Source organism: Trichogramma pretiosum, unplaced genomic scaffold, assembly GCF_000599845.2.
Source record: "Trichogramma pretiosum strain Unisexual culture from Peru unplaced genomic scaffold, Tpre_2.0 scaffold1, whole genome shotgun sequence".
Classification (NCBI taxonomy): Eukaryota; Metazoa; Arthropoda; class Insecta; order Hymenoptera; family Trichogrammatidae; genus Trichogramma; species Trichogramma pretiosum.
In genome coordinates this window covers 5,427,888-5,445,422 of record NW_019641703.1, presented here as the reverse complement: position 1 = coordinate 5,445,422, position 17,535 = coordinate 5,427,888, and the positions used below count along the sequence as shown (strand labels likewise).

At 45.3% G+C, this 17,535-nt stretch overlaps 1 protein-coding gene across 1 annotated transcript in view; it reads right to left on the bottom strand.

Annotated features, from left to right (window-relative positions):
- LOC106653744 (AF4/FMR2 family member 4-like) overlaps positions 1–17,535 on the bottom strand; it is a 238,584-nt gene that overhangs the window by 103,197 nt on the left and 117,852 nt on the right. Inside the window, exon 3 of the mRNA XM_023462811.1 lies at positions 7,400–7,523. Coding sequence (XP_023318579.1) covers positions 7,400–7,523 — 124 coding nt within the window. The remainder of the gene's footprint in view (positions 1–7,399; positions 7,524–17,535) is intronic.

The window sequence follows — 17,535 nt, the reverse complement described above, 5'->3', positions numbered from 1 at the left end:
CAAAAGACCGACGATGCACGCCGCTCAGCGGAATTTTCCCCCTTTTTTGGCGCGTGTATAGAAGAAATCGGATCAATCTCGTATTCTTATGCATACATATACCGACGACAGCGAATGTACGCGTGTGCGGGTGCACACCGGCTTTTCTCGGCGTAAAAAATGCAAAAGTCAAACATCCCGAGCCGCCTACCCAGGACGAAAAAAGAGGAGAAGCGCACACAAAAGTTTCATACGCTCGAGAGTAAATATAACGAAGGGCTGTGACGACGACGAGAGCGAAATAAATTCGGAGCGCGTTAAAAGCTGGGAATTGTTTTGTAAAAGTCGCGTGCAAGGACCTTCTCGAAAGTCCTTGTGTGAAAATTTAATATTATTTATCCGCGAGACGTAGCACCAGCAGCACACCATAATACTGTCGTCGTCGTCGTCGTTGCGTTGCAGTGCAGGCTCGAAGAAAAAAAAGGAAGAAGCGAGAGAATCGAATCTCCGCATCGTCGGCGCGTCTGTGCGTACAACAACGAGCAAATATATATACAACGCGCGCTGAGTGAGAAAAAAAAAGACGCGCACGCTCGGAGCAGTAATAATGGTCCGCGACGCTGAGTCTGCTGCGTATGTCTTGCTCACAATACGTTTACGCACAAACACACACACACATATAGAGTAGCAGAGTGGAGTTCTCGGCTCGCGGGCTTCGCCGTCGTTGACAGGCTCACGGGTACTCGCTAATGAACTGAAATAACTCCATAAACTAATGGCTTGTCCTTTCACGCCGTGTGCGCACGAGCGCGAAAACTTTTTTTTCGTCTTCTTCCTCTTTCTCTCTCTCTCTTCGCCGTATGTGTGCTGTACTCTCTCGCATGTGCTTTCTGTGGCCACTGCTGCGGCTGCTGGCCACGCTCTCGTGCACGGTGCCGCTCGTGCAGAGCGTCGATTGCTATTTTAGGATTTTACGCGGAAAAAATTCAAACTGCTTGACGTGCTCGTGGTGTAGTATACACTCGAGATGACTTTGTTGACAGTCGACTGCCGTATGGATGAGATACTCGAAAATAAAAAAAAAAGGAAAAAAATCATCGAGCAAAAATTAAAGAACATAAAACGAGTGTATTATGCGTGTCATTTTCTTTTCCTCGTTTGGTGAACGAGCTTCGGCAAAATGTAATAACGTACGTTACATCCGCTCGGATATCCGACTTTTTATCTCTGCGCGCAGCCGAGTCTTGGCCCATTCCGATAGAAAAATTTGCCACGCTACATCGAGTCGCACCGGCGCTCGTGACCCTTGAAAAAGTCGCCGAGCATATCCTACCACCGCTACACGCATCGGCCGAGCAAGTACATAAAGCGAAAGAACAATAAAGCCAATCCAGCCGCATCTAATCAGCCTCTACTACTATTATCCCTCACGCTCGATTCGTGTCCCGTTCTCTCTCGAATTAAAGGTAATCTCCGTCGGCTTCGTAGGTTTTTTTCTACCCCCCGCGGACGGAAAAGGTCAATTTCGCGGAAAATCAAGTTGGCGCGCGCGCGCAGATAAAAAAACTTTCTGCCGCTATACGTATCGCATTACCCAGCGCATTGGCAGGTTACATATCCATCCATCGTGAAAAACAACTGCCCCGCTTAACTACGTGCTTCAATGGTCCGTGCGAGTCGAGAGTCGATGCACAGAGCTCGGCTCATGGAGATTAATCTCGCGCGAACCGAACCGACGAAACTTTGATCGTTTTATTTAATTTTTTTTTCCTCTCCTCTTAATCCTCGACTTTTTGAATCGTGAGCCACGACGAGGACGACGACGAGATGGAGACGCCGCGCAGCGCGGTATAAACATCGTGGCGAGAATCGCGATGCACTCGCGGCGATAAGACGAAATTGCCGAAAGCACCTGTATACTGCAACAGCAGCAGCAGCAGCAGCGTCGAGTGCAGCCAAGAACAGGACACCGGCTGCGCGATGCCGTCGTTGCGATTCTTCAATTTCATATCGTCGAGATAATTACAGATAGTAAACTCGATCTGACTTCTTGCACGATGTGTATATCCGTGCGTGAATACATATGTATGCGAGTCTTGCTTACTTGCATACACTACACAGCATACGCGCGCGCGGGGCTATATAGCGAGCGAGTGTGCGCTGGGCGTAATTGAAAGACATCAAGATGAAGGAAGCGAGATGGAGAGATCGAGCAAATGCAGTAGCGGTGCTAAAACACGAGGTGAAAGGAAATGGAAAAAGACACGGCTAAGCAGACGTTTATATCGTATTGCATGTCTGCTCATGAACGAGAATAACGAGGTCACTTTACTCCTACGTGTGTGTATGTACGATATAATGTTAACAGCAATTACATAAAGGAATCGGGAAATTTATGCGCGATGCCAATTGTACCTATATAAATACACATCGATCCAGACACGACGCGTACAAAAACCGCCCCAGAAAGGCCATGCGGCATCCTAGAGCTCGAGTATAACGATCGTTCGAGAAAGGAAAGACTCGTCCGATCGAGTTAACCGGGTAACAAAGAGCTTATTTTATAGTTACGATTCCTTCGAGAGTGTATGTATACCAACCAACGCGCACCGTATGTATTCGTATGTATAATAACGCCCGTGTAGGTGAAGGTGTTGTGTATACGTGTGTTTATTTTTTTTTATCAGCATCATACATGCATAATATGTAGGTACAGACTGTCGGGAGCGCGCGCGCGCGAAACAAGGCGCAGTACCTTTTAACGCCTCGTTCCACGTTGATTGTTCGCTATATATATTACGTGTATATTGTGTATACGAGATGATGAGATGGGTAGATTGGTGCCCGTCGCTGTATTATATATATAGCGTTTATATTATATAAAAGAGAGGGGAACTTTTCACCGCGTGTTTTATTTTTTATAATTCAACGTGCACGTATACATGTGTGTAAGCCCTACGGCCAGCTATTCCTATGTATGTATAATATGAGTGCGCGCACCTACGTAGTAATAACGAAGATATTTTAATTAATAGACTTTTATGTTAATTTCATTCGGGGAACCAACGAACGAGCGCGCGCGCATGAGGAGAAAGGAGCGCAAGAGTTGATTGAAATCGGAAAATTTGCGCGCGTTATATCAATCAGCTTTAATACATAATTAAGTTCTTATAAAGCGTTTTACATGGCAGCTCGGCTGATTAACAGGCTGTGTGCTGCTGTAGTAACGCAGCTCGTGTGTGTGTATGTATGTGTGCCAGCGGCAGCAGCGGCAGCAGCAGTGGCACGAAAATGTTAATGACGTACGCTCGCATGTGCACAAGCTGCGCTACTACAGCAGCAGCGAGAGAGAGAGAGATGAGAACGAGTGTGTATAATTGAAAATCTCGCGGTACGTTATTACTCAAAATTCTCGCACGCGGTTGATGCGAGTGTGTTAAAAATAATGCGAAAAGTAACGTCGAAGCTGGAATTTTGTCCTAAATGCGTATATGTACGACGACGAGCAGCTAATTACGTAATCATTGTGATCATCATCGCTCCTGCGCGAGTGTATACGAGGTACTTTGCACGCAGCGCGGCGCAGCGCGCGTTCGATCGTCATTAAAAAGTTCATTAATTCCGGACGCGAGTGCAGAAAATTCCTATATCCTGCTGGGACTCGCGCGTGTTTTAATATTATCTTTCGTTCTATACGCACGGACATTGATATATAAATAAACACCTGCTGCTACCACCGCTGTGCACAGCTAATGTGTGTGTGTTCGTCAAAAACCCGCTCGCCCAACGGACGCACACAATAGGATTACACATTATATGCCGGCCGCCGCCGCCGCCGCCACGCGCGTAATGAGTGCGTAATTACGTATACTATACTCGCGCCAGATGCGATTTTCGAGATATTACCAGTCGATGGCTGGATGGCTGGCTGGCTGGTGGCGACGGGGCAAATTTATTTTTCGATCGGTCGAAACGGCAGCAGCAGCGCGTTTACTTTGTATTAATTTGGGCGAATTATCAAGTATGCGCACGTTCCCGGTCGTGCCAGCCTCTATTGTGTTCCTCTTTTACACTTCGAACTTGTATTTATTGCGATGCAATCGTCACAATAGCCAGTGGCCACCACTTTTCTCTCTCTCTCTCTCGCACTGTTTGCCTTGCCGCGCGCGAGCATACGGCGGGGCACTCTACTCCTCTTTTTTTTCAGCTCGTATATTTTATATCATCGTAGCGATAATAACAGTTTATACGTGTGTGTGTGCGCGCGCGTACTTTGCCCTAAAGTTGTATTTATGCACACACGGCGCAAAAGCAACAACAGTAGCAGCAGCAGCAACCTTCGTTCGCGGCCACGCAACCCTTTCTTTCGTTCTTTCTCTCTCTCTCTCTCTCTCCTTTTTTTTCCTCTTTTATTTTCCATTTCTCCCCTCCCGGTGTATATAAGGAGGAAGCTCGTTAGCACGCTTTATTTCCGCGAAATTTTCGGGGCGCATCGCGATAAATTTAATTGCGCACACTCATATACACACACGTATACGATACACGCGCGCGCATATGTATACATTACACGTATACACATGGTCGGTCCGAAAAAGAACGGCAAGAGGAGGGGAGGAGGAGGAGGAGGAGGAGGAGTGTGTGTGTATATGTATTATACACCGAGTACCAGGTGCTGAAATAATTGCACAGGCTTTTGTCCTACACACATATCTACATCCTTGTGTCTTCACTCTCATCGTTTTGTACGTTCGTATTCCACGCTTCTTTTTTTTCTTTCTTTCTTTACCTTTGTTTTGTTTCAGTTTTTTTTTGCCCCTCTATTTTTTAGTCATCACGACACAAGCCGCTCGGTGGGTGCTGTCGCTGCTGCTGCACCACTGGTGCGAAATTTTGTAATGTTTGTTTTTACTGCTGCTGCTGCTGTCGCATATCTACCGCGCGCGTTGGACGGACCCTGCACGTATATCGCTATTATAATAGTCGTCGTAGTCTTTTGGTACTTTTTCACTCGTTTCTCTCGTCTTCTTCTTCTTTTTTATTTTGCCCGAAACTTGCGTGCATATGAATGTGCGGCATAAAGCTTGTAGGCGCGTAGAGCCTGTCGTGATTACGCCCGTCGAGCTTCGCGAATTTGTGTTTGTGTGTGTGTGTGTGTGTGTGCAGTTATGCCCGTCAACCGTTTACAGGTCACTCGCATTCATACATACTACGTGTACGTGTGTACAAAAGCACGACATAACTCGAGAGTCTGCAGCCCATTGTTTGTTCGTACATTCGTACGTACACGTATCGCGTGGGTGCCGGTTACGCATGATAAGCGATGACAATGTGCGACTCATCGCTATAGCCGAAATTCGTCTTTTACGATTTTTTTCTTCAAATTTTCGTTTTCGTATATAGTAAATGAAAATAAAACTAATACGACTCGCGTGTATTATTCAACATTGCACCACCACCACGAGAAGGGGGTAACAATCTTGTTGTACATCTATAAAACGCGCGTTTCAAGTATACATAACGGTAAAATGCAGCGCGCATTGCTGCTGCAACGCTGTACTGGCAGGAGTGGTAGGGCGTCGCGAGGTATACTTTATTTTGTTCGCCACGGGTGAAAATGTGTTTTGCGCGAGTTGGGCGTGTAATATTTCGGCGTGTTGCACACGGAGCGCGCAACTTTAAACAGTGGCGTCGTCACCGCGCGCATCACTTTGTCGACGCTTCGCAGAGCTTTTCATCTAATAGTCCAGCACGCTGCTGCGCAAAAGCATCGTGTAATTTTCGTTTACTTTGCGTACGTTACATCGTCGTCGTCGTCGTCGTCGTCGACTGGGCTCTTTCTGTGCTTTTCCTTGTATACGAACGCATCGCATTTTGCTGTATTTACGACGCGCGTATTTAGATGTATACATAATGACCGTGTGTAAGAGCTGGAGCGCACACGTAGCAGGATTTGCTTCAGGATGCTAAAAGCAGTCATCATAATAATGACGACGATGATAATGATAATAACGATGATGCGCGCATAATGATAACAGTAATAATAATCATAATAATGATGATAATGCGGAGTAAGGAGAAAAGAGACAGAGACAAAATAGTATGCGCATATACGTCTGTTGTCACGGGCGCTCGACTTTCCGACGGATGCTCTTCATTACTTCTCTTTCCTTTCTGCTGCTACCACTTGCCTCCTATCCTCAGCGTATACACGAGTGACGCGCGTGTATATTATTGTACAACAAAACGAGATAGTCCAAAATGCGCAAATTCTCGCTCTCCCTCGTCTTGGCTTTTTCTTCGTACATCGCGACGCTGTAGCTGTGCATTTTTTTATTGCCACATTCAAGTTGCGAGATACGCGCGCGCGCGCATCAAACAAATAAATTATACGCATCGCTTGACTTTTTATTCGCGCATTTTCGATATTTTGATAAATACGTTATTATTATATCGTGCGAATTTTAGCCAAAGAGAGCGAGCGAGCGAGCAGGGTCAGAGGCGAGCCACCTAGAGAGCCGTGGGCTAGAAACGCGTGTGTGCTCGCAATATTCGTGGCAATTTTCGCGCTGCTTTCGAGAGTGAAAATTGTATTATGAACCACCGCGTGTGTTATACGAATTATAAAGTGTCTCTCCACGTACTGTACACGAGCTGCTGCTGCTACGCGTGCTTGGTAATTATAATTATAACCCGATGACGAATTCCGGCATGCGAAGCCCGGGCCGGCAGCTGAGTGCGTCTCGTTGGTTGGTGCGCGCAGAGAGAGAGAGAGAGAGAGACACGAGGCATATCAAAACCGCAACTCTTTCAAAAGCCCCCGGCAAAGCGCCTCTCTGCTGCGACAAAATCGTTATGCACACTTTTTCCCGAAAGAGTGGCGCAAAAGGTTTCGACCGCACGCGGAATATACGTAATACGTGCGCACAATAAAAGGGAGGGTTTCGAAATATTTAAAATCAATTTTATGGATTGAGTTCGAGCTTTCGCCCTTTCTCACTCGACGAACGATCCGAAGAGTAGCAGCTCTCAGCTCGGTTAGAAATATATATAGGACGTCCGCGAGGGCGCAAAGGTTTGTTTTATATGCAAAGAGAAAGAGAGATGGGGTCTTTTTCTTTGAAGTGCGAAGCTATGGGCTATTGTTTGAAACCCGACACCTATACCTACGCGTCGACGCTCTGAAGTCAAAGTTTCGACTAAACGCGCGCGCACAAGGGCAAAACATTTTCACCGATGCTCCGATTCTACAGTGCATCTCAAAAATCGTATTAGGGTCGCACTTTGAGTTTCACCCTCTTCGGTGTCTTTTTTAATTCAAAGCGAAAATTCAGGGATGTGTCGACGCCCCTCTCGGCGCGCGATGATACTTTTATTGTCAGGTAATAAATGGTAATAATATTCTGATAATCCCTAAACTTACCTTTGGATCGAAGTTGAAGACTTGCTCGGGCCTGAGTGGACACTCGAGACCGCATTTGCAGGTGCCAGCCGTTGTCAGGTACTCTTTGAGCTGATCCAGCGAACCCAGCGCCGTACTGCTGGGACTGTAAACAAATATAGGTAGAATAATTAATAAAGACCTTATTTTGATTATGTGCAACTATGTATTTATAAACATTATGTGCATTACAAAATCATCTTATGAACGAGTTTACGTATTATTACGCACAGAGGTATATAAAGAGATTACGTTTACTTTGAGTGCAGTGATGCCCTTTGTCCTCATGACCATTACGTACTCGTATAATGTGATAACACATTCGATCCTCTGTACCTTTGATAGTTAGGCTCATAATCAGTATGAACTTTCAGATACAAATAACTTTATATCCGTTGATCGATACACGCATAGAAGCACCAGCTCGATGTGATGTAACTTTAGCCGCGGCGCGCAAGTGAATAAAACGAGCTTCGGTCAGACATGCCAGCGTGCAACTCATATATAATACATACACAATTCGCATACACAATTGGTTTGCCTAATCGCGAATTAAATTTGAATAATTTAGTTTGAAAATGATGCTGCAAAATTAAATCTACCCTTTGGAAATGGATTCAAACTCAACAATATCCTCTTATCGCGTATAAGTAAACATGTACTGTATCAACTTTTGAACGATTCGCTCTCGAAAACAATATCCTATTTTCATTCCTGTTTTAATGGGGCGAAAACTATTGGTTCTCGAATCAATTTAACCTCGTCGGTAAAGAGAGCGGGAGAAAAGAGAAGGAAAGAGCGAATGAAAAAAAAAAAAAAAAACAGGGAAAAAAAATTTTCTTCGAGGCAGCAGCAGCAGCAGCAGCGGCAGCAGTTCTCTGCGTCGCGCAGCCGTCGTGTAATAAAATCCGTAATTAAAAGTACTCGCCTCTATCGCAAGCTGCTCGTAGCTCTAACAGATAACGGCGCGCCGCGCGCCAGGAGAAGCGAACGTGACAGACAGTAATTATTCCCCGTCTATTCTTCTTTTATATACGGATATAGTAACTTCTTTTTTTTTTGCACGGGCGCGCGCGAGCGTACGGGCCGTGCGCTAGTTGGTTCGCTCGCTCTCCGCTCACGATCGTTCGCTACACAAATATTAATCTCCCGTTCCACTCCTGTATAGCTTACTTACAGCCCCGGCCCGATCTCGCTCTCCTCTCCTCTCCTCTCCTCTTTTTTTTTCTTTTACCCAAAGCGTTTTAATTTCTGAATCAACATTTTCCAGCCCGTAACTACGATAAAGCTCGCTCGGTGCGCTGAAAAAAAAAAGAGAAAGTAGAGAAAGAAAAAACAATTTACGCTGAGCTTTATTGTGTTGCGCGCGAGTATTTTACTGTTTCTTAAAATTAGCGGTGCCGGGGCTTGTATATATATACGTTTATATAATGTATACTATATTGCTAACCGACGAGGAAAAAACCAGTCGAGGATGAAGAACAATAGCGCGAGCGCGCGAGGGCGGGGTTGATTGCTAGACGGCGCGCGACGATGCTTTCTTTTTTAAAGCTCAATGATAAAGAAAGGCAAAGAAAATCGAAGAGTGATTAAATGAGGGGGAGCAATTTCATCAGAAACAGCGACGCTCGGAGGGAGAGGAAAAAGACTGGAGAGAGGAAGGGACGTTCGATCATTCCGAGGTCTTGTTCAAATGACGTTGGAAGCGAGCGGCACTAACTAGGTTGGTTAAAAACTTCTCACTTTACCCCGAACGAGAGACGAAGGAGACCGTGAAAGAGACCGAATATTGACTTTTAACGTCTTGATTAATTATGCTAATATAGTTTCAGGAAAATTCGTTCTCTCTCCCTCTCTCGTCCCGATGAAAAATAACCAAGGCCGCGCTCGAGAAGGCGAGATTATTTTTTCCTCGACTTTGCAGAAAATTAATTGAGACCGTGTCATTATTTGCGATAATATTTGTAAGTTAACTAATTCCATAAATCGATATCTATATCCGACTCGAGCAATAAATCACATGTCTGGATGCGGAATTATGGTTTAAGAAAGCTCGTGCCCCGACGCAAAAATATTATATCCACTATGTACGAGGGCGAAAGAAAAAGAAAAAAATATTATATATACCCTGTTATAATACACGATGTGGTCAGAGAAAGACCGACGATAATGAAAAAAAAAAGAAACAAAAGGACTCGTATAGCTCGTTGTATTGTTGCGGCTACTTACGAGGAGAAGAAAAAAAAAGAAAATAAGGAAAAAGATACTATACCACCGCACACGTCAGTTTTCTGTACGTGGTGGTGGGGGTGGTGATGGTGGTGGACCCTCGGCGGTGGCTCTCTCGTTGTTTATATCGATCATAAGCATCCGCGCGCGCGCAGCTTCCTGAACTAATAACCTTCCCCGTCGGCCTTCGAGTCGTCCGCGCACTGCTGCAGTAGATATAGTGTACTAAAGCAGCGGCAGCAGCAGCAGAGGGTTGCTTAAGTAGCGTTAAATCTCGAGCTGCTGTGCCACACTACGGGCTGGCTGCGCGCCTTCGAAACATAATTATTGGCTACGATAATGAGACTTGTGGGGATTTTAATTTCTCGAATGTATACGGCGCGGGGTGCTCACTCGCTCGCGCGCCTTCCTCATATACAGCAGTATTTGACGAAGGAAGTTTTTAGGCGGTATTAGCTTTGCAGTCTTAATTTTCTTTCTCGTATATATCCCCGAGTCGCGCACACTCGAAGGATAATTTAATACACGCGCGCGTGCGTGCGTTCAGGGTCTCTCGGCCCGAAGAGAAAAAAGACACTTTTTATATATCACATATATAAACGCTAGGGAGCTCCGAGATAAGCATTAGGACTCCGCACGGTTTTCTCTTATGCTCTCTCGTCGTTCTCCTCCTCGTGCAGTATTTTTCATAGCTCGAGCCCAGAGAAAGAGAGAGAGCCCGAAGTGGTTATAACTTCTTCTCTATGTAGGTTTTAAGATAATGTAATTACTGCCTCGTCGCAACTAATCTCTGTACGGTACAGGCTACACTCGCATATGTATAGATATATCTGTACCACTATATATATACGCACGGTAGCATATTCGTCGTCGTCGCTGTCGCGCGCGCGCGCGAGCTGCGCAAATAACGCTTCAACGCGCATGTTCGCGACATTAAGAATTCAAAGTAAATTATTCGCAAGTTTTATTACGTTATGAAATGCTCGCGGAGGTGGGGGTGAGATTCTTTCTTTTCTTTTTTTTCTCATTCGTAAGCTTGATTATATCCGCCGAGCGCTAAGAGGAAAAGTTAGAGCTCGCGGCGGAGCATTAGCCCGTGTGATGCTACACGAGAGTCGAGCTCTACCTAGCTATATATATGCCATACATACACTCGTACCCCTGGTACACTGCTGCTACTGCTGCTGCTCTGTTGGGTTTCATTTCTCGTCATTTTACTACTCATCGCGCTGCAGAATCGCATGAATTATGGATGTCGTTAGGAGGAGCCGTGCTTGATTGGTGTAGATTACCTCGACGGCTCGCGCGCTCGCGCGCGGGAGAGCTGCTCCGCTATATACACACGTACATTTATGTAGGCGCAGGGCTTTGTTTGAATTTGCGCGCTCGTTGTTGTACAACGTTTACATATACGTACACGCGAGAGGGGCGATATACCGTTTAATCTGCTAATTGACGAAGAGAGAAGACGATAATTATCAAGAATCGAATAATCACCTTGATGAACTCTCGCAGTGCTGCTGCTGTTGCTGCTGCTGACTTGGATATCATTAAGCCGAATTTATAGAGAGTACGTACACCACCACCAAGTACACATACACACACACACATGCACACTTCTCCGAATCACCACGAGGGCAGAGCAAGAAGCCGTGAAAGCATCGAACCGAGTCCGAATGCAGTCGAGAGTATTAAAGAGCGAAAGAGCAACGACGGCAGCTGTGCGCTCATAAATAAAAGCAGCGAATTTGCCACGCGCGAGCTTCCTTCACTTTCATATACGCGTACGCACACAAACGTCAGTGTAATACTGACCGAACTGCAAACAAGATTGGCGTCTTCGTTTTTTGCCCGAGTATAGTACAGAGAAAGAGATATTAAAGCGTGGAAAATGCATAGACGGCGGGTTAGCGCGCGTATACGCACACACACACAGGCCCACGTAAAAAAGAGAGAAAATTTCGAGGCGCGCGATGAAAGGTGCTAAGAGTTATATGCTTTCATAGTTGAAAGGAGAATCTAAGTATCGCACCGAGCAGTTTTTTTTTTTTCAACTTTTTTTCTCTCATTTTCGCGCGCGCCTTTTTATATTATTACTCGCGTGTGTCGCTGGCACGGAGTTACGAGACAATTTTTCATTCCAAATGATAAAAAAAACGACGCGTCATTGAAGGAAAAAAAAAGTAAATGTACAAACACACTCATACACATACGCTTATAATATGCCTGCACGATGTACAATGGGATTCGCAGCAGCAGCAGCAGCATCAGCAGTAGTAGCGACAGACACCGCCGCTGCCAAGTATTATACGAAGACATTGTCAGACACGACGTGTAATTTTGAGCAAACAAGAGGCAGCGCGCGCGCCCGGCAGGGCGTCTTTTGTCAACCGAGCTAAAATAGCACGAGCTGCTTGGCGACAAAACGGGGTATATAACTATGGCTACACGGCGATGATTCGAGGGGAAGTTGCGCCGCTACACACGCGCGTATATATTTTATAAAAAGAAGGGCTGTAGAAGTGCGAAAAGTACCTCCCGGCAACAGCCCGCAGTAAGAAACAGATAAATCGCCGGCACACACAAATGTATGCACTTGATCGATCGCGCAAAAACTATGAAACAAATTTCCTTTCCTTTCCTTTTCTGCGCTTTCCACAGCCGTTTGTACAGCATATATACGGAGCGAGCAGTAAAAATCAAACGGCTATAAAGAACAAAACTCGCGGCAGTAGCAGCACCCACAACGCAGCAGCAGCAGTAGCAGCGGCAAAAAACTATTAGGAAGTAAATGCTGGCACTAACGTACTATAAAGCTCTGCGTGTGCGTGGGCGGCGGCGGCAGCGGCAAAATGTGTGTATTATAAAATGAGGGGAAAAATGTCTCGAATCCTATTGCCGCTCTCGCTGTGTATATATATAACGACGCGATAAAAAAAATGCGTTTTACCGACTCTTTTGCGATTTATCGTCGAGAGCGAAGTGATAAAACAGTAGTATAATCTTTGGCCTCTCTCCTCGCGTATACACGCGATGAAAACGCTTGTATTTATATACGCGGTGGCACGGTACCAGCAGCAGCACACCCAGCAGAGAGCACGTGCTTATATTATATATATACCCGCGATAGAAGAGAAATCGCTTACGAGGTGTATACACGCGTGATCCATGCATCGCGACCTCCCACGGCGATGATTTTTGAATGCACGCGCAAAAAAAAGCGACGCAACACGACGAACGAATTTTCGCTTCTAATGTCGCTGCGGCGCATGAACTCGTTGGGAGTTTGATAAATCGAACGTTTAACGCTAAATCTTAATAGAATTTATGTGTATACGCGCGGGGAACGAGACATTGAGAGCGAGAGAAACAAGCTCGATCGGCAATCTCATAAATCATTAATAATAGAAAGCTAATGCGTATTAGCGCGAGAGGCCTCGCAGGTATATACATAATACTTATGATGCTGCGTGTATAGAGATACATACTGCGAGCGTGCGGACATTTGAAATTAATGCCTCGATGAACGCGTGCGTTTATAAGCCATCGATACGTCAAATTGGTTGTGCATACACACAGCACACACATATGTATACATCGACGACTCGCCTTAGATATATGCACTTTCTAATATCTCTCGAACTCGATAACTCAATTCTTCCTTAGCTGCATGTGCATGTCGGGCATTATGTTTAATGTAATCTATCATCTCTCTCTCTCTCTCCTTCGCCTGACTCCGCCGCCGCTGCCGCGCGGAAAGAGAAATTTGCGCAAAAAGTGCTGTGCACGTTTGTTGGGGGCCACCCCGCGTTTACGTGCCTCTCTCTCTCATCTATGTGTGATACGTGTTATAAGTGCTCGCGCTCGAAATCCGTTCACTCGAGAGAGGCTCGCCATAGAGCGCGAGGAGTGTGTTATATCGCCGCGCGCGCAGACAAAAGGTGAGAAATCACCTTGTAGATTTATTATCCGCAAGAGAACCTTTCCTTATACATTATATGTATGTGTTATATATATGTACAACACACGGTCCGTGTTGATGTATTATAACGAGAGGATAAGATGTTGAAAAGCTGCTGCTGCTGCTGCTGCTGCACATCGAGCGCGAGAGGGCAAGTCTCTAATTTGCAGCAATTTGCGGTTGGCTTGTTTCACGTGATATAATACTGTTAACTGTTACTGCTGCTGCCGCTGCAGCTATTCATGTCGAAATCGAATCGAATTTCCCTGTATATACACACAAAGAATACGTATACGTTGTATAGGTGCATTTATAAATGTGTATATATACGTATAACGCGGCAATATATCGATTCGTTTTGCGTAGGTGATATAATGCGCGCCGCGCTCGCAACGTGTATCATATATGTAGTATATATGTGCTCGCTCGCGGTGAAAGTCGCTAATATATAGTAAAGATTAGAAAGTGTTTTGCTTGTGTCTTGACCCGCGAAACTCGGTGCGCACTGCAGTTTATATACATACGTGTGCGTCGGTTGATTTTATTATACGTTTAACGTTTTGTCGAAACGTAAAAGGGCGATATATAATTTATACCCGGCGCGATTCGTCGATTCCAAAGTATATATATGCGAAGTAGCAAAAAGCGCCAACGCAGATATATATATGCGTAGGGGTTGGGGAGGAGGGAGCTTTATACATATCCAGAGCGCACCGACATCGTATGTATACGTATACGCGCGCGATTATTGGAGTTTCAATTTTCGATTCTCGAAGCCGAGCTGCTGCTGCTGCTGCTACGCTGCCGCTGCTCTCCTCGCTGTGCTCGTGCACCACACCACCACCGCCACCGCCGACGCCAGTTGTTATCGGCTGAATTTATACATGCATACATACGTACGTATATATGTACGATAGGTACGTACGTACGTGCATGCATGCATGCGCACACGGGGGATCGCATTGGCTGGGTTATTATTGATTTTATGCGCGTTCGCACGATGCGAGGAGTGTGTGCGGCATAGGAGAAAGAGAGAAACCGCAGGGGCGGTATTAAATGCACACTGTGTGTGCGTGTGTGCGTGTGTGTGTGTACGCATACAACACATATGCGCGCGTTATACGACTCGACCTCTCGTTTGTCAAGGGGTTAACCTTGTCAACTTTTCACCAGTAATTATTGTGCGGATAATGCGCATTATATTTTCATCGAAAGTACATAGAACAATTTGTGCTGCGTTATTATTGGCGCTGCCGGCGCTCGACGCGAAAGAAATAGTAGATTTTCTTACAAGGGGGAGAAATGAAACTTCCGCATGCACGTGATAATGGCGCCGAGGCGAAGCCGAGGCGTCATATCACGTGTATGAGGGTGTTTCATTTTTCACCCGTGTAAGAAATAGTATTTTTTTCCATCCCCGCGCAAAAGTTTTCATAAAATTATCCAAATAAATTCAAAATGAAAAAATAAATTCAAGATCTCAATGCATATAAAAACTTGCATTTGTTTTTTCTTTCGCATCGAGGTCTTGATTTGCCGTCTGATTGTGCAAAAAACAAAGCGGTTATGGTTATTATTGACTTTTACATGAAATCAGTTATATGTGCTGCGAATTTTTTCCTTTACTTTTAGCATTGTGAGCCTAGCAAGTCATACTAAACTTTAACATATGACTCTGTAATTAAGCTTCGAATTTTGATGCTCGCCCCGACATTAGCATCACGAGCGAAGCGAGTGATGCTGGTCGGGGGGGCGAGCATCAATAACATTAATATAAAAAACATTTTTTCATTTTGATTTGTGTGTAACAAGTTACACACAACATTCTTTCTCGTCCGTAGACATACCATCATGCGCGAATGATATTTCAGGACTCTGCATAATTTTTACCACGTAATTAGTATTACGCCTGTACGTATTGATATGTCTTCGACAAGTTGTAGGCTAAGTAATACGGGCGATAAAATTATAAATATTACGTTGCTAGGCTGAGCTGGCCACAGCAACCACTGCATCTGTCGGACACGCGGAAGTGGGCAAAAGTACTTCTTTTTCTAGGCTACGCGTACGGCGAAAGTAAATACTTTTGCCGGAAGGATGGAAAAAAACTTGTTCTCCCCTTTATAGGCGCGCGTATCTGCGTAGTGTATATACATGGAGAAACGTCAGTCATTTTATTCGCCTCGTCTCGTTGCGATATCTATACGAGAGACGCGGGTAAAATCGAAGGAAAAGGGCATTTCTAAGTATAAAGATGTACACGAGAGAAACGAAGACGAGCTGTACAGGCGCCGAGTCGTCCCGGCGCGCAACTTCCATCGTCACGTTGACTTTTCTATTACAGCACAGCGCCAACGAGAACGTATCTTCTTTTTTCAACTTCTCTCATTCTCCACCCTATAAATACATCTTTCTCTCTTCCCCTTTCTTCCTTCGTCTCTCTCTCTCTCTCTCTCTCTCTCTCTCTCTCTCTCTCACTGACAATTTGCGAAATCCATATCTCTCTCTAGAGCAAGTGGAAATATTTCTCTCGCGTTATTCGAAAGGAAAATGATCGTCAAGATCAGCGTGCATTACATCAAACATTAAATCAAAACTTTAGTCGCGCAGTCTCGCCCTTCGGGTCTTAGCTCTCTCTCTCTCTCTGCTCTCGAAACGATATCGCAGCTAACACACACACAGCTTCTCCCGATCCCCGGCGCAGTAATTCAAGCGAATTGGAAAAACTTTCTCGTATTCCGTATCAACTTCTTTTCGTGCCGGCGTCGCGCGCGCGCGCGCATCAGTATGCAGAAGATGTTCTCGAGGGTCTATATGTATACAAAACTCTCGTGCAGACGCGCTCATACGATCGCTGCTGCTGCGCGCCGAGCAATTATTATTACGAAAAAGAAAAAAAAAAGAGAGAGGGCAAAAAAAAAGTTCGCAGTTGCGTCAATAAAATCACGCAAGATACGCGTACTTATGCGCGTATATAGTGTATACGGTAGTGCGCATCTTATACGCGTCGTTGCATCCACATGTGTATACGCGGAACGTATGCGTGCACGCAGCAGCTATTATGATGTAGTATATACCTTGCGACACACACACACACACACACACACACACACACACACACACACACTGGTATTATGTCGTAGATGCGTACACGCGTGGCATCGAGAATTTAACGAAACTGCGTTCGCTCGCTGCAGTCGTCTACTGTTTTTGCAATTCAGTGCTCCGCTTTTCCGACCTGTGTTATTACGCGCGCGTACCTCGATTGTTATCGCTTGTCAAGCGTATAATACCGTAATCTATGATAATAGTTCGTCGAGTCGAAGAAAACAAGAAGATATGGACACGGGAGAGCGAGAGGAGTAATAGGGTACATCAACATAGAGTACAGTTATAACAACTTTATTACTCGTTCGCTCCGTGGGGTAGACGACGAGGGATCTAATTAAAATTGACTCTTTTGGATCATTTTAACAGAGCGAAAGAGCAAACAGGTGACAATCAAATGTATTTTCAAACCCAATAAAGCTGGAAATTCTATATACGCCGCTCGAAAGAAAATTATACAATTTCGCATAGCTTCCCGCAGCAACGATACAATCCAAATCCCCGTTGGCCACAAAGATAAACTCTTAGTTGCCGGTATAGCATATCCATTGCGCGCGCGTGAAAATACAGGCAGTAATTGCTCGGGCTGCTAAGCTCATTACTCGCCTATACGTGGAAAATGTGTCTGTGTGTTTATGCTCTTCCGTGTGTGTGTGCGAGTGGATATAATACAGACTAACACACACACAGACAACCACGAGAGAGATAGCGAAGTGAGCGAAGATGAGCGAGAAGAAACGAAGCGTAACGAGGATTGAAATCTCCTACTGGCTTTTTCGCTGAAGCGCGAGGGGCGGCAATTCCCTTGGCTTATTTCGCA